The 18,380-nt window shown below is 41.3% G+C and overlaps 1 protein-coding gene across 2 annotated transcripts in view; it reads right to left on the bottom strand.

The window, feature by feature from the left end:
• Positions 1-18,380, bottom strand: part of LOC140483908 (DDB1- and CUL4-associated factor 1-like) — an 81,350-nt gene that overhangs the window by 25,542 nt on the left and 37,428 nt on the right. For both annotated transcript variants that reach the window (XR_011962061.1, XM_072582715.1), the window contains exons 10-14: positions 17,663-17,842; positions 16,696-16,905; positions 13,271-13,440; positions 7,332-7,456; positions 4,594-5,863 (exon numbers count right to left, since the gene is read on the bottom strand). Coding sequence is in view for 1 of the 2 variants with exons in the window: in XM_072582715.1 (XP_072438816.1) it covers positions 4,594-5,863; positions 7,332-7,456; positions 13,271-13,440; positions 16,696-16,905; positions 17,663-17,842 (1,955 nt within the window). In the remaining variant the exon portion in view is untranslated. The remainder of the gene's footprint in view (positions 1-4,593; positions 5,864-7,331; positions 7,457-13,270; positions 13,441-16,695; positions 16,906-17,662; positions 17,843-18,380) is intronic.

The following is an 18,380-nucleotide window of genomic DNA, read 5'->3' as shown; positions in this document are numbered from 1 at the left end:
AAGGGGTGTAATCCAGGTAGCTGTGGGAGTTGGTGGGTTTGTAAAAAATGTCAGTGTCAAGTCAGTCATCATTAATGGAGATGGAGAGGTCCAGGAAGGGGAGGGAGGTGTCAGAGATGGTCCAGGTAAATTTAAGGTCAGGGTGGAATGTGTTGGTGAAGTTGACGAATTGCTCAACCTCCTCGCCGGAACACAAGGTGGCACCAATGCAGTCATCAATGTAGTGGAGGAAGAGGTGGGGAGTGGTGCTGGTGTAATTACAGAAGATCAACTGTTCTACATAGCCAACAAAGAGACAGGCATAGCTGGGGCCCATACGTGTGCCCATGGCTACGCCTTTGGTCTGGAGGAAATGGGAGGATTCGAAGGAGAAATTGTTAAGGGTGAGGACCAGTTCGGCCAAACAAATGAGTGTGTTGGTGGAAGGGTACTGTTAGGGACGTCTGGAGAGGAAAAAACGGAGGGCTTGGAGGCCTTGGTCATGGCAGATGGAGGTGTAGAGGGATTGAAGATGAGGCATTGGGGGCTGGGGAAACTGAAGTCTTGGAGGAGGTGGAGGGCGTGGGTGGTGTCTCGAACAAGACAAAGAAAAGTTGGACTCCAAGTTAAAAAATTTTATTCTAAAAAGCTGAGTTAATGTGAATGGCGCTTATAGACGGTGACGGTACACACCTTTTGCTGTATTTTACACATAATAAAATTATTCAATTCATGTAATGTGGTCAGGATTAGGCCAGCTTTAACAGCCATTCCTACATATTCACTTAATCTTGGATTTCCATCAGCATTACCTTAAAACAAATTGGCAACAGTCAGCATGGAAGACACTGTTCCATGAGGTATTGTGAGACAGTGGTAAATATCCATAACTCTAGGCCAGAAGTCCCAGAATCAACTCCCATCTAATATGGACGTGCATCATACAAATTAAAAAAACTTCAAGATATGTAGTGCCAGATTACTTGACTAGCAATCATTGTAATCATGGCAAACAGAGCTATTGAATTCATTGTGCTTGGCCACTTAACGTTATCTTCATGACTGGGAGGATCTAGGTTTCTGACCTCTTAGTTAGCTGACAACCGGAAGTGACAAAGTCTGGAAACCAGAGCAGATTTAGCAAACCCTGTCTTCTGAGCCCAGAGCTGAAGTGGGAAATTTGACAGTCTGTGTCAGTCATGCTTTTGAAATTACAAAGTGATATAATGGTAGGAATGTCTACCATGCTATATTGATCTAATTTAGAATTCTACACACATTATGTTAGCTAACAAAGGGAAGTGACTAGTGTTGGAATGTTATGCCTAGTTTAAATTAAATTTTTTGTATTTGCTGACCCCAAATCTACACTATTATACGATTCCTTGAATAGTGGTCATCATCTGGTATGGAGAAGATGAGGAATGCAGATGCTGGAGATCAGGGTCGAGAGTGTGGCGCTGGAAAAGCACAGCAAGTCAGACAGCATCAGAGGAACAGGAGAATCAGCGTTTCGGGCATAATCCCTTCACATCAGGATTTTACTGTTTCAGCTTCAGCTATAGAGCTTGATACTGGGGTAGAAGAAATTAATGAAAAGGAGCAAAAACTCATATCTGCACAATGAGAGAAGCTGGTGGGTGAGTGAGGGGCTGTTAAGGGCTAATCTCTTTCGAAAATCTAATTTTTATTTATATTTAGCATCCAACTAAAAATTACCGCTTAAGAGGTAAGTTACCTTTTAAAAGAAGTTACGCTTTCCCCAGGCTTAAACAGGAAAGACAAGCTCTGACAGCTGTAACTAGTAGACTTTTCAAAGGGCACACTCATTGTTTTTCCCAACAGCGTCTATACTGCTAGAGTGCACATAATGTGAAACCGGGAGTTGGAAGAGGCAAGAGGACTATAAAGTAATTGAAATATCTAAAGAAACACAATTGATATAATAGAGATGACAGGAGATGTCGAAGCTGCAGAATGAGGAACTTCAGTTTCTGAGCTGGAGGACAAACTACAGACAATCAGGTGAATCGGGGAAGGAGAAAATTACCTGGACACTATATGGCTTCTGGATCATTCATACCCGAGATTAGTGCATCACATTTAGTTAGTCGTCAGGGACAGGAGAGCACAATAAAAGTTAGGCAGTCAAGGGGATTGAGAAGGTGAGTGTGGAGGAGCTTTACTAACAGTCCAACAGGTTGGAGGTTCTTGCAGCTTGTGTGGATGACAGCAAAGGCTGCAGTATGAGATGACTGACTATAGCACCACAATACAGAAGGCATACAAGTGGGATAAATGAAAGGACTGCGATAGTTCAGTCACAGGATAGACATTTCTCTGCAGCTAACAGTGTGAATTCAGGGGTTATTTTGCCTGCCTGGTGCAATGGTTCAGGATCTCTGTTCAAAGCTGGACAGGAACGAAGAGTGGAAGGGGGTGGATCCAGTTGCAGTACTTCATGTAGTACCAATAACAAAGACCAGGAAAGAGGCCTTTGTTAGGTAGTATGAGCAGCTAAGTGCTAAATTAGAAAGCAGAACCTCAAAAAGTACAACAGCCATGGGCAAGGGGTAATGAAAATTGGGGAGCTGCATAGTTGAAAGACTGCCATGTGAAAAGTGGATACTGATTCATGGGCCATTAGCATGAGTACTGAACAATGTGGGGGCTATATTTTGGGATGGACTTCACCTGAACTGTGCTTTTTGTGGGGGAAGAGGAGGGAAAAAAGGGAAAAGATCATGCTGGACAAAATTGAGTGAATTAGAGGGAAGTGCCAACTCAATAGATTAGGATAGTAATAAACAATAATGAGTGTATAGCAGGAACAAACAGAGCTTCCAAACTTGACTGTGTCAACAGATAGGACCAGATTTTATAAAAACGGGTGTGGATTGGTGGTGAGACACCAAATTAAAAGTTCTGCATTTGAATGCCTAGAGGATTTGCAATAAAACTGAAACTGTTAATTCAAATACAAGTTTAGGCTTGGCCTGGTCTCATGAGAGAGAGATGGCTACCAGGAAACAAAAACTGGGGCATGAATACCCGGGGCTCTGTGGCATTCTCGGAGGTCAAAGTTCTGGGAAAATGTGGCAGGGTGCTCTCCTTAATTTAAGGCAGCATTAGTATTGTAGAGCGAGAGATCACCTGCGTTCTAAAGATTGAATGGAGTAGGAAACAGCACAAGACTTTGGTGGGAGTTAATTATACACCACCAAACATAAATAATAATGTAAATCACAATAGAAATAAGGAAGCTAGAGGTTCATCTAATAAGAATATCATAATCCTGGGTGACTTCAATTTACATACAAACTGGAAGTATTAATAAGGCTGTGCAGGACTTATTTTTGGAACATATGCTTGACGTTTTTCCAGAGTAGTACGTTGAGGAACCAATTAGGGAGCAGTTTACATCAATGTTTGAGCAATGAAAATGACTATTTAATAATCTTATGAAGTAGGTTTTAGAAAAGTCTGAAAGTGAACTTAGGTGAGAAATTAGGGTCTTAAACCCGAAAGGAGACTATGAAGTTAAGAGGGGTAAACTGGAAATGGCATATTGGGAAACTACATTAAGAAGTATGACAATAAACATTTTACTAATTACTAACTTTCAAAGAACTTATACATAGTTTACGACAAAGTGCAGAGTAACAATGCAGTATTACACTGCAGTTAAAAAAAAATCAACAATTTTCTTAAATCAAAAGGTGGCTGGGAATGGGATTGGTAGATGAAGGGGAGGGAGAAGGTGATAGTTCGGAAAGGAGGGTGGAGCGGATAGATGGGAAAGTTGACGGACAGGTCAAGAGGGTGGGACAGAGTTGGAGGCTTGGGAATGGGATAATGTGGGGAGGGGGGAAATGAGGAAACTGGTGAAATCCACATTGATCCAGTGTGGTTGCAGGGTCCCAAGGTGGAATATGAGGCATTCTTCCTTCAGGCGTTGGGTGGTCAGAGTTTGGCAATGGAGGCAGCTCAGGACCTGCATGCCCTTGGCGGAGGGGGAGGGGTAGTTGAAGTGTTCAGTAACGGGGTGGTGAATGGGTTGGTTGGTGCGGGTGTCCTGGAGATGTTCTCTGAAACTCCCTGCGAGTTGGCGTCCGGTCTCCCCGATGTAGAGGAGACCACATTGGGTGCAACTGATACAGTGGATGACATCGGTGGAGGTACAGGTAACTTTCTGTCAGATGTGGAGGTATCCTATGAAGCCATCCCAAATCAAGAATAAATGATAACTGAAGTGATGGGAAACTATGTTCACTACAATTTTAATTGGGAAAATAACTCTTAACTTTAGCACTACCACAATGCATTTATAAAGATTCCTCTTGAACCGTATTAAGTGCAATGATTATTTGGAGTTAAAACAGCAAAACAACACTGCTGATTTCAGGCTAAGGCAGCTTGTATCAGTGTTAATATTGCTCATGATTACAGGAATCATTGTTATGCTACAAACTACTGTGATTTTACTACACATTGTGCACAACAGACAAACCGCAAGAATCAAACATGCTCACTATAAACAGCGGGGACTATAAGCATACTTGTTTTGTGCAAGGCAACATTCTGCCACTCCTCAGTCAATAAACTACACATTACCTGCTGAAGATGAGATGCCGGTCAAAGCAGCCCCCATCCACCCCTCCGTATTTAGGGAAAGCAGACCTATGTGTCACACGACTAGTGAAGTTCAAAGGTGCCTGCCGTCTCTGCTTTGGTTCTGGGCACTGGTGAGGAGTAAAGAGGGAAAAAGGAGGGCAGGTGACAACAGGGTTCTTGCAACGGGCATGCTGTTCCCGGAGGTATTCTGTTATGATGCTGTCCAAGGAAGGTGGCGACGGGAGATGGCGGTCCAGTTGCTTTTTAATAGCCGGCGTCTGGTTGTAAGCCCCATAGTCTGACTTCTGTCGAATTAGTCTCTGCTTCTTCAGATTGGTGCCATTGCATGGAGATGGCTTTTCCTTGGAAAAACTTATCTTGCCAATAATTGGCGAACCATTGGGACAGGAGAGCCCAGAGGTGGAGGTGGCCCCTTGTGTAGCTGCCACCTTTGCTTGGCAGGATGGGGGAAACGCTGTTAGGTTGATGGTTCGAGAGGATATGCCATTGGCTAATCTGGGAGTCCGGGGTAGGCTGACAGGGGAGGTGCCAGGGGCTGTTGTTGTGAAGGCTGGAGAATGTGGCGGTGCAGCTTGGATGGCTGGTGTCCTGGGAAGGTCACCCTCCTTGGTGAGCATTGACGCTGTATCGTGCAGGCCATGAGACACCAGATGGTTGCGGATAAGTAATAGCAGCTCTTTCTCAGAGAAGGTGATCCGTGTTTGTGCCACCACATCTGCCTTCTGAAGCCGGGCCAGAGATACATCGGAGCCAATGGATAGCGGCTTCCCAGAGACACGTTCAATCAGTTCAGAGGCATACTTGCAGAACTTGACATGCTCGTGTCGCTTGTCCTGAAGCACAGGCTCCCTCATCAGTTGCTGGATCTGGCCACTGGTGAACAGGGGCAGCTTGCTGATGATCTGCTTCACAGCACTGCTGCGAGACAGGCCCACCAGAGCCTTGCACGCCAAGGTGCGGATTTGATCTGCATCTGTGATGGGTGTCTTCACAGTCAACAGGGACAGTAATACCTTGATGCCATTGTTGGCCTGCACCACATTCCACATTTTAGTCAGCACACTCTCTGTGCTCTTTGGGTTCTGCAGATTTTTCCGACGAGGGGTTCCAGAGTTGAACTTGCCGATGCTGGAGATACGCTTATCAGGACCACAAACACAGTTGATAATGACTTGAAGAGCAGATTTCTGTGTCTCAGCATCATTTGCAAAGATATCCCCCTCGGCAACTCCAAGGATAATACTCATCCCTACAAAAGAAAGCAAGGCCCTTTATTGTAGGATACAGTTTAATAGATTTGTAATCTCTAAGTTTACAGCCCACAAACAGTTAACTAGCCTGCTTTCTGTCACCTTCCTTTCTTGATTAAGTGGTGTCACGATAGTGTTTCTTCAGTCTGCTAGGATCTTTCCAAAAGTTAGGGAATTTTGGAAAAATGCAACTTTTAAGGACTCAGGATGAAAGCCACCAGGTGCAGGAAACCTGTTCACCCTTAGTTCTAATAATTTCCCCATAATTGAAATATCCCCCATTCCTTTCATGTCTTAATTTTCAGTTCAGCCTGGGACTTGCCTTTTGGAATCTTCTACAGTGAAAAAAAAGGTACAAAATATCTGATCAAGGTTTTGCACATTCCCTAGTTTTCCATTACTAATTCCCCGGTTTCACCCTCTGCTGGACTAATGGTCACTTCAGTTTCCTTTTTCTTTTGTAAATACTGTTTTTATACTTCTAGCAAACTTTCTCTCATACTCTGTTGGAGTGCAGTCAAGGATATTAAAGGAAGTAGCTAAGAGAAAACGTGATGTGCTGAATGTACCTTTCCAAGAATTCAGATTCCTTAAATCCATAAATTCCCAGAGGATTGGGGGAAAAAAATGCCATTGTTACACCCTTATTCAAAAAGGAGACAACAAACAGCTACACAGTTAACTATAGGCCTATGAGCTGAACATCCAAGATGGTCATCTAAAAAATTATAAAAGGTGCAATAGTGGATCATTTAAAAATTCATAACATAAGGAAGCAGTCAGGTTGGCTTCATGAAGGGGTCATCACATTTGACAACTTTATTAAAGTTCTTCGAGGAGGAAAAAGCTGGATAGACAAAAGGTAATTGGCTGAAGTAATACATTTGAAAAGGTGTTTGATAAGCAAAATAGGATACTTAACAAGTGCTCATCACGTTGGATAGCATATTAATGTAGAGGACTGGCGAAGTAAAGAACAGAGTTGGAATAAAGTGGAACATTTTCAGGCTAGCAACCTGTAAGTTGTGGTGTGCCACGGGGATCAGTGCTTAGGCTACAATTATTTGCAATATATATTAATGACTGAGACAAGGAAAGTGAATGTACCATTGCTAAGTTTGAAGATAACCCAAAAATAGGTGGGAAGGCAAGTGGTAAGGAAGACAGTCTGCAGATGGATGTTGACCAGTTATGGGCAAAAAGCTGGCAGATGGAATCTAAGATGGTAAGTGAGAGGAATGAATAGGAATTTGAGAGGAGTGAATAGAATAAGTTTGCTCTGTAAACCCACTGCCATTATGAAGTGAACAAACAGAACTCACTTCAAGCAGGACGCAATTGAGTTTGGACAGTCTGATTTCACTTCGTACCTAGATCTCACTTGCATGATTAGTCTCATATTACTTATGAAAGTTTTTGATTCTGGACGTTAAGCTTTGAAAAAGTGACCATGAAAAATACACTCACCCACCGCAGTCACAGTTGAGGACCCTTCGTCCATCACGTCTACAGGTTCTGCTAGCAAAAGCTGAGTTTTGGAAACTACAGTGAGAACAGCCAGCACGTCGAGAGCACAACGCACAGTGTCATTCCTGAAGGAAGGAGAGAATAGAAAATTAGCATATGTCACACTTTAGATTTCAGAGATATCATCATTCACAGTAACATTTTACATCCCGGATAATTATAGCACACTCTATAAACCTGTACAAAAACATCTCATCTTGGTAATGCAACCAAGCAATAAAATTAATGGAGACAAATCAACTGCAGAATTCTTTTAAGGGCTAGACATTAAATGCCTTTTTAAAAAATACAGCATTTATAACACAGCAGCACTACACCAATGTTTATACCAACAACACACAAGGTGCCTCCCACTTTATTTCATAGCATCCTATCAGCATACTCCTCTATCCATTTCTTCACGATTCTATTTGGTTTCTCTCAAATGGACCTATGCCAGTTACCTCAACACTCCACACGGTAGACAGTTCCACATGCTAACCAAAGTAAACCTCCCGAATTCCTTATGGGATTTTGAATAGACTTTTATAGGCCCTAGTTTTGGATTTGCCTATGAACAGAAACTTCGTGACTACATTTATCCTGTTAATAACTCTGAAGACCTCTATCACATCACTTCTCAGTCTTCCTTTTTCTAGGGAAAGCAAGCCCTGGCATTTCGATTTTTCCTAATGCAGTTGAATAAGTTGTCCAAGAAACCTAATGGTACTCCAAATAGTGCCTCAGAATCTTTTACATTCAGATCTGACAAGGATGGCCTGGATAGATGAACCCGCACTGCAACACTGTATCTGAAAGTTGACACTTCAATATTCAACACTCCTTCAATGCTGCGCTAATGTATCACCTCAAAAGGTGCTCAAAGCTCTGGGACTTGAATCCATGCTGTACTGGCTCAGGAGTATGTGGTACTAATTGACAGCTTGAAGTGAACCAACCACAAAATTTGCACATACAGGTCATTCTGCTATAATGCACGTTTCGTTAATGCGGATTCACTATAACACAATTGACAAATTGAGGACACGGTTTCTATAGCACAATCTTTTAAAGCGTGTAATAGTTATAATGCAGTTCTGATCTCATTAGTTTGAATGGTGCTTCTATTACGTGATTTTCTTATAAGACAGTTGCACGAGAACGGAACTATCGTGTTCTAGTAGAACTGGCTGTACACTTGAAATCAGTGTCCTACTCCATGCTCAAATCCACTAATTCAGGAATGTCTTCTAAACAGTACATTGCAAGCTTGTTGCTTATTAAACTGTTTTGTTTCTGAACAGCTCCCAGATTAAATACAATTTCAGTCACACTCCCTTTTAAACACAATCCAATCTACATATACTTAAAGTCATAGAGCTGTACAGCATGGAAACAGACCCTTCGGTCCAATTCGTCCAACCAATTATCTAGTCCCATTTGTCAGCATTTGGCCCATATCATTCTAAGTTCTTCCTATTCATATATCCATCCAGGTGCCTTTTAATCAAGAGACAGATCTCAATAAAACATTAATGAAAAAGTCTACCCACTATTATAAGTTTACAAAAAAAAAACAGTAGGGTTATACTTTAAAACTAGCCACTTAGCTGCTCCCCTGCTGTGAGCTCCCCCCACACAGGTTTTTCCAAGGTCAGTTGTGAATTTTGCTGTTTTCTTTTAAGAACAAACTCCAATGTCCAGAGATACTTAAAACTAAACAGTAGAGTCAGAAGGCTACGCAGGTTCACTGCTCTGTTGCTTGCACTTCCTACATAGTATCTGCTTGCTCTCTCTTCCTTATTTTTAAAAGTGCTGTTGTTTTGATTTTATTCCCCCCCCCCCCCAAAGTTCCAAATCAGTGCAACACTTTATAAAACAGGAACTGTAATCACTGCTCTGATAAATTTGAGAAAATCGGCTTCAACACTGAAAATGCCTCAAAAAAAAAGAGCAGCTGCTACAGCCAGAACTACTTCCCATTTTCCAGAAGACCTTGGAAGACCCAGAATCATTTAACAAGCTTCAGCTAGAGATTCAACCATCATTTTGGCAAGTGAAATGGCCAAATGTGACAGAGGTGTTGAGATCCTTTCTTTACAGATAGGAGTTAATTCACGACCCTGCATCAAGATTTCAGAGATATTTACAATTTACAGAGATATTTACAATGCGCTTCTCAAAACAGAATTCACAGGCGAGAGAGACAGGGAAGAGAAAAATATAATATACCAGGGAATGAGTAATTTCAGTGTACAGGTCTACTGCCTCCAACATGTGTCACAGCCTTCAGAAAACACACCCCTCATTTTCAGACATCTCTCCTCATTTTCAAAACTTTCCTCTTAACCTCGGTCTCTAAATTCTTCCCCAATTCTCCTCCCAAGTCCTACTTGGAATAGAAATTTCCTTTGGGATGTTTCTCCAAATTAAAAGGAAGTTGACATGAGAGACCTAAGGGTCAACTTTTTTGCAGAGGGTGGTATGTGTATGGAATGAGCTGCCAGTGGAAGTGGTGGAGGCTGGTACAATTGTAACATTTAAGAGGCATTTGGATGGGTATATGAATAGGAAGGGTTTGGAGGGATATGAGCCGGGTGCTGGCAGGTGGAAGTAGATTGGGTTGGGATATCTGGTCGGCATGACGGATTGGCCCGAAGGGTCTGTTTCCATGCTGTACATCTATGACCAACTGTAAATTTTTGAGAATCATCTAATCAATGTCCTGTGAAAGTAGACACGCTCCGTTGTCTGATAAGAACTGTTCAATCTCACCAAATCTAGTTGAACATAGTGATTAGTCAGTGTATTAAAGCAGCAACCATGGAGTTTGAAGTAAAAGCTAATACTAATGAAGAGATTAAATACTTCACCATTTTCTTCTTTAGAATACATATACTAAGTGTTTTTGAGTGCAGTACTTTGCATTGTTACAGACAGACAGGAGGTGCTGATTGATTGTTTATAAACAGAGTGGTTAATAGGATCCTCACTTCCAATTGTTGAGTCATGCAATCCCCTAGAGGCCAGCTCCAAGCTAAGAATGTCAGAGAGACAAGTTGGCCTTTGAAATTACAAACTTAACCACAACCAAACCACTCCTCCATCAGAAATAACATCTGTTATGCTTAGCTGTCTCTTGGTCCTCACCAGAGGATGCTGGTAAATAACTGCCACAACTTTAACAGGTGGTCAGGTCCTGATACCTCCAATATATATTTTTTAAAAGCCTCCGAGAATTGAATCGAATCTGCCCAGTTACTTTCTTTCAGTCTGCTAGTTAGGCTGCACCCAAAACCATTCTCTAGCCTCATTACCACCTGTTAAATTTGTGGCAGTTAATTACCGGCATCCTCTGGTGAGAACCAAGAGACAGCTAAGCATAACAGATGTTATTTCTGAGGAGTGGTGGTTAAGTTTGTAATCTCAAAGGCAAACTTGTCTCTGACATTCTTAGTTGGAGCTAGCCTCTAGGGGATTGCATGACTCAACAATTGGAAGAATAATACTTATTCTATTATTGCACTGCAAATTGCTACTAACAGACATTCTTTTTTCATTCATTCATGGGAGGTGGGTATTGCTGGCTAGGCCAGCAGTTATTGCCCATCCCTAAGTGCAGTCAACAATATTTCTGTAGATCTGGAGTCACAGCCAGGCCAGGCTGACTAAGGATGGCAGAATGCTAAAATATTTGTGAACCAGATGGGCTCTTAGGACTAAACCAGAAATTACTGTAGCAGGTCTGCCAGCATCTGCGGAGAGAAAGCAGAGTTAACATTTCAAATTCAATGACCCTTCTTCAGAACAGTTCTTAAGACAATTGAGAGTGATTACATGGCTGCCATTAGACTAACCTTTAGAGTTCAGTTTAAAAACTTGGAACTAACTTTACTACCTGTCATGGTGGGATTTGAACCTAGGTCCACAGATCATTAGCCTGGGTTTTTGGATTACTAGGCCAGTGACATCACCAATGTTCTCTCTAAGCTGTGTAGCTGTTTGGACCTTGGAAGACCCTGCAGCTGCAATGATAGTCAGAGGGAATGCTGACTACCATGTGCCCTTGCCCTTTGCGGTGTCATCACCTGAAAAGAAACGATTTCTTACTTTTTTACCCCCCAAGGTTAACCGTAAGACTAACTTGCACCTTACCTAGCCTAGGTCAGTTAATTCAGATGAAGCCTTGGACCTTCTTAGTCTATGGAGCCCAATCTACTAGAGCAAAGACTTGAATTTCCCTTTGGTTTCTGTGACACCCTGGACTGCCGAAACAACTCACCACATTCCTGACAGAGCCATTCTCAAGATGGTCAGAATTGGTAGAGGTGATCAAAAACATGACTATCTTCAGGGGTAAAAATCACTTCTCATTTTCTGTTCAAAATCAGAACTATTAGCAAGGGACTTGTCGGCCCTCCAATCAATATCTCATGAATTTACCCAACAGCTAAAGGCTATTAGTTCCTATTAAACTGCACAGATTGACTATTTACTCACATTTTACAATTAGATCACAGATTTGGGTAACAGGTCTTTGACCTTTCTGGCACGAGACACGATTAAGTGACATTCAATTGTCACTTGAACCTACACAATGCTTATACTTCACGTACTGCTTGTCAAATTAATCCACAAAACCACATTTGATTTCCTTTCTTTCCTAGGTTCCTTGTTTTACTATGTCAAATTGTATTTAAACTGTTCATCAAGTTGATTATGGTCCTTTGGCTCAATTTTGTTTATTTTCAACCTTTGCACTTCCCTCTGAACATCTAAACCTTTGATCAGTCCTCCAAATATCTCCACATTAACTTAGCAATCACTTTTTGATTGTATATCTGAAAAGCATCTTACAATATCTTTCTAGGAGAAAATGAGGACTGTAGATGCTGGAGATCAGAGCTGAAAATGTGTTGTTGGAAAAGCGCAGCAGGTCAGGCAGCATCCAAGGAGCAGGAGAATTGACGTTTCGGGCACAAGCTTCCTGAAGAAGGGCTCATGCCCGAAGCATCGATTCGCCTGCTCCTTGGACGTTGCCTGACCTGCTGCACTTTTCCAGCAACACATTTTCAGCTACAATATCTTTCTGCCTTAAATGTGCTGCATAAGTACAAGATGCCATGCCAATTTTGGTTTCTTCTACAAGATCACCAGATGATAATGAAAGAAAGCAAGGCGTACTCTGTTTCCTTAAACAAATCCAGCTGAAACAAGCTAACCACTATTCAAAACCATTGCACATCATCTCAATTTCAATCTGGCCCAACCTCCTGCAACCTAAATCATCTTTAATACCAAAGTTGTCACTTAATCTATCACGACTTATCTTATTTCTCCAAACCTAAATCGCGGGCAAAAGCTGTCTGCAGGTTCAAGAAATGAAAACACCAAGAATGTTACGCTTCTAAAGTTCCTAACCCGATAAACAATAGCTCGGTTATCCTGAACATAAGGGTAGCCAAACTAAAATGGTTATTTCAAGCAAATGTGAGCTTACATCTAAATATATGGATGCATGTATTTGCCTATACAATAATGGAGGGAAAATCGTGGCTTGAGTAATGCCCATACTGAAGGCCTAAGACTATTGTTTCCATCCTTGAAGCCAGTTTGAACTTTCTTTCAGGGCTCCACAAAAAGCTAGAAGCAGAGGAAGATCAAAGAAATGGAGAATAGGCAAAGTGAAGATTTAGTTTTCAGAAAATGGGGTACGAATGACTTAAACAGCTAGGCTTATCCAAAACCAACAACGAAATGAATCAACTCGCATCACCTCCACTGTTCAGCTGATAAACGGGAATTTAGTAAAAGGTGGTAAACTTGAGAATAACATCTTCACAGTCACATTTTGCAGTGATCCTTCAGCTGAAAATTTGGAATCATGAGTCAAAATCTACCTGCCATAGTAAGTCCTCCAATCACAAGCGATGGATATGAGCTGTAACAAAAGTTGTACACAAGAGAGCTTGTGAAAGACTTCAGCGGGCTCCCAGAATAGCCTTGCTGGGCCATATTCAATCAGAAACTCCATCATCTCCATAACCTGCTCATGGGTATAGGAACAGGCCTTAAAAAAAAAGAAAGAGAAAGATTCAAGATAAAGTAATTAGTTCTAGTAGCTCCAACAGCAGCCACCTCAACACCGAGGCTCCAATCTATCATAGCAGGAGGGCCACATTCAGGTCATAGCAGTCATAAAATCCCTACAGTGTGGAAACAGGCCCTTCAGCACAAGTCCACACCGACCCTCCAAAAAGTACCCATTTCCCCTCCACTACTGCTCAACATTTACCCCTGACTAACGCACCTAACCTACTCATCCCTGGACACTATGGGCAATTTAACCTGGCCAATTCACCTAACATGCACATCTCTGAACAGTGGGAAGAAACCAGAGCACCTGGAGTAAATCCATGCAGACACGGGGAGAATGTACAAACTCCATACAGACAGGCGCCCGAGGCTGGAATTGAACCTCGGTCCCTGGCGCTGTGAGGCAGCAGTGCTAATCACTGAGCTGCCCCCTGCAGAAATGTGCAGAAACTGGTCGACTACTTCAACAGATGTTTTTCTGATGGATCACCATTTGATCGAGAGGGATTCCCAGAGCATAAAAAGGTCTTAACCCAACTGTTCTAAAACAGATATTTGAACAAAATATGATGCATGTGAGGAATATCTTAGAATTAGAGATTTTAAGAGTGTAGAAAGTTTCCCCTCAGCCCATGATATCTACACTGGTCATCAAACATTCATCTATTTTCATGTTATTTTCCAGCACTTGGACCGTAGCCTTGTTTGCTAATGCATTTCAAGTGTTCAGCTGAATAGTTCTGACAAGTTTCAAGAGTTTCTAAGTCTCTCTTCAAAGCTGAATCAGTCCAGCCCAGTCAAAATCCTGGTAAGTCTCTTCGGTACCCTCTATTGTGTCAGTCTCTACCACCTCCGCAGGCAACAGGTTTCAGGCACCCACCACCCCCTGAGTAAAGAACTTTCCACACATATCTCCCTTAAACTTTTCCCATCTTACCTTGAACTTGTGACCCCTAGTAATTGAGTCCCCAACTCAGGGAAAAAGCTTCTGGCTATCCAAACTGTCTTTTCCTCTTGTGATTTTGTAGCTCTCAAATCAGGTCTCCCCTCAACCAATGTCTTTCTAAAGAAAATAATCCGAATCTACTCAACCTCTCTTCATAGCTAGCACCCTTCATACCAGGCAACACCCTGATTGAACCTCCTCTGCACCCTCTCCAAAGCAACCACATCCTTTTGGCACTGTGGCAACCAGAATTGTACTCAGTATTCCAAATGTGGCCGAACTAAAGTCCTATTTAACTGCAACATGACCTGCTGACTCTTGTCCTCAATACCCTGTCAGATGAAGGAAAGCATGCCGTATGCCTTCTTGACCACTCTATCGAACGGAGTTGCCACCTTCAGGGTGCAAAGGACCTGAACACCCAGATCACTCTACATAAATTTTCATCAATTAAATGATTGAGCACTGCAAGGCTTTGAAAATAACACGAATAAAGCATAAGCAGTATTCAATACTGACCACAATTAGTCTCTATGAGCACAACACACTCTTTGAAAGTTTTGGAAAAAGTGTGGATTACTTTCTCTCTTTGCAGAGCACAGTGAAACCATATGTGGTTAAATGTCCTCAAACAATTTTATTGTCATGTGACCTTCCTACATGCGATTAATTCAGAAATATCCTTCAGCAAATATTAGATGCAGAACACATTTGGTACAGATTGTGTGTTCATTTTAACGAGCTGCAACCTAATCTTATGCTCTGAGGACTTTGGTTCAAATTCCACAATTAATAAAATCTGGAAGTGAAATCTAATCTCGGTGATGACAACCATGATGCACTGTTATAAAAATTCACCAGGCTCACTAATACCCTTTCAGGAAATAAATCTGCTGCCATTAACTAGTCTGGAATATGTCTGACCCTAGCCACAGAAACGTGGCTGACTCTTAACAGCTCTCTTGGTAATTAGGAATGGGTAACAAATACTGGCCTTGCCAGTAAGGTCTACATCCTATGAACAAACAAAAAAAATTGATAGAAATATGGCCTTTGTTTAAAAAAAAAAGCAGCGCAGAGTCACAGCTTCCTTCTGGAGAGTAGATTTCCCCATTTAAGAGATGAAAATGGAGATCTCAGTCAAAGTTATTGCCACAAATTTGAGTGCCTTCATCATTAATGCCTATCTTTTGTCTTTTGGCGACAGCTATTTTGCAATTTTATCATTAATAGTACACTCTTCCATGTTTGAACTGGTTAATATTTTGGAATGGACTAATTTTGTTTTAAAATTAAACCTGAGCATTCCAGACTTCTTTCTGATTGTGCTTTTTGCAGCTCGATAGTTTCCATTCAAAAGGCTGCATTACATTAAATCGAATCAATGCTCTTTTGACATAAATTTCCTCCTTCCTAGGCCAATCTTTTCTTGTTGCTGCTAGCTGTAACTTGAATTTATCAATTCAATTTTTATTATAACCCATTCTTTCCAGAATCTGCTGAACCCATCTCGTTCCTCCTGCTTCTACAATACTAACAGACCTACACTTTATCATGATTATTTCCTGTTTTTGTATTCTGCATCACTTCAATGTGAAGGTATTCTGTATAATAGAGGCCATGTTTCAAATGATAATTTGATTTCCTTGGGTTTAACAGACTGTTTCATTATACATGCTCACACAAAGGTGGGACTAGTTTGGTTTGTGAAACCTGGTTGGTACGGACGAGTTAGACTAAAGGGTCTGTTTCCGTGCTGTATGACTCCATGACTATTAGCAACATAAACAGCTTGCATTTTAGAAAGCTACTCCAGATACATGAAAACTCCTCTTCAATGAGCAAATGATCCACAAAGGGATAACATATCATACATGTGACTCAAAGCTACTACTTCTGCATGGGTGGATCTGCATTAATTCTATTCCCATCCTGATTCCACAGACCTCCAATAATCTTCAGTCGTCAGCAATCAGAGAATGAGTGTTTACGAATCATTGCGCCACAAAATGAATGATTTGCTGTTTTCCATGTGACAGTAAAAAACAAAGATCATCATTTCAAAACGAATCACACATGCTAAGTAGGATAACTTTGATGAATGATAACTATTGATTTTAAATATTTGCTATAGGTTCTGTGGGAATGTCAAAGGAGGCAACAGTTAATTCATGAAGCTTTCAGAGCAAACCACGAAGCCTGTTACATGGTTTGGTGCCAAACTCTCCACCCATCCTGAAAATACTGACAGCTCTATATACAGCATTGTTTCTCTGCACACACCTTACACGGTGGGTGAGGGTGAATAATTGCACCGCCTTCTGTTCGTTGCAACGATCTTTTCACTTGCTCCAGTTTAATTCCCAAATGTGACTCGAAGTATCTACGTAGAGCCATACATGTGTGCTTGGCAGTCTGGCGACTGGCAAATATCTCATCGTCACTGAGCAGTGCACCCTGATCTTCAAGGTTTAAGATTTCCAGTGTGCTGATCTACAAGAGTCACATAGAACAAAGTTTAATTCAGGTCACAAGGACGATCGGCACATGATCAAATTTAATTATGTAACAGATGAATTCTATCCAGCCCTTTGGTTTGGCCTTTTAATTTGATAATGGCTGATCTACATTTCAATCTCATTTACATGCCTTAACTCCACATCCTTCAATACTCATACTCAACTAAAAAAAATCAACTTAAAAGCATCAACTTCTGCAGAATCTGTAGCCTGCTGGGAGCAAGTGTTTCAGACTACTGCTACTGTATGTGAAAAAGCAGTCCACAAATTCCACTTGGATGACATGACATTAAAACACGTCCTCAGCTTTGTCCACCATCCTGCACTTAACCAACAACTCAGTTTAACATTTTAAGCGTCTCAATCAGGGCACCATAACAAATGTTAACTTGCTGATACAAAGAATAAAATGAATTTGGTTACAGGTTTAAGGAAGTACTGATTACTCAAAGCAGCCATTTTTTATAGATCCCTTTACGGTTTCTTTTCTCAAAAAATGGTTTGCATGTTAAAACATCATCTCCTGCTGCCTCAGGAGAGATGATGCTCCCCTCCTGGCAACCTAGGACAATATTTTATTTCTTGACCCATTTATGTGGATATTTGCACACTATTACCCTCAGTACATTTCTTTCAGCTCCAAAGACATGAGAAGAGAAGAAATGTTGCTCTACCAGTCCAGAATCAGCTTACAGGATGAATAAAAATTAGCCAAAAAAAAATCAACTTACCAGGTTTACCACTCGTCGGAGACCATCTTGTAAATCAAAAAGCTCCAAAATGGAGCGAAAAGCGAATGAGATAGAGAAAAACAAGGTGGCATGACAGCGGCCTGACTCATGAGAGCATTCCAGCAGCCACAGGGTGTAGCTGACAACATCGGACAGTACGTACTGTGGTAATAAGCACAGCTAGAGAGAAAAGAACAAGAATCAACACATTGGATAGGAAATAAATGCTTGCAATAAATTAAAGAAAGGAACGACTGGCATTTACATAACAGTCTCAGGATGTCCCAAAGCACTTTGTAACCAATGTAGCAATTTTGAATTATATTTAATCTTGCATTGCAGGAAACCCAGCAGTTGATAGCACACAAACAGCAATATCATAATAACCAGTTAACTTGTTTCCAGTTGTTGGCTGGAGGATAAACATTGACCAGGATACCAGGGAGATAATGACTACATTTCCTCGAATAATACCATGAGACCTTTCACATCTGCCTGACAGTATAGACAGGGCATCAGTTTAATAACTCATCTGAAAGACAAGACCTCAACAGTACAGTGCATACATACTGGATTCTCTGCCTAAATTTTGTGATTAAGTCCCTGGACTGAGATTTGTATCCATACCTTGTGAATCAGAGGCAACAGTATTAACTAAGCCACAATGATACAACTTACACTTATAAATAGCAACGTTATCAGTCAAAATATATGAGAA

The sequence above is a fragment of the Chiloscyllium punctatum genome, chromosome 12 (genome assembly GCF_047496795.1).
Source record: "Chiloscyllium punctatum isolate Juve2018m chromosome 12, sChiPun1.3, whole genome shotgun sequence".
NCBI classification, from domain to species: domain Eukaryota; kingdom Metazoa; phylum Chordata; class Chondrichthyes; order Orectolobiformes; family Hemiscylliidae; genus Chiloscyllium; species Chiloscyllium punctatum.
The sequence above is the reverse complement of the archived record's forward strand: the minus strand, read 5'-3'. Positions and strand labels throughout refer to the sequence as shown.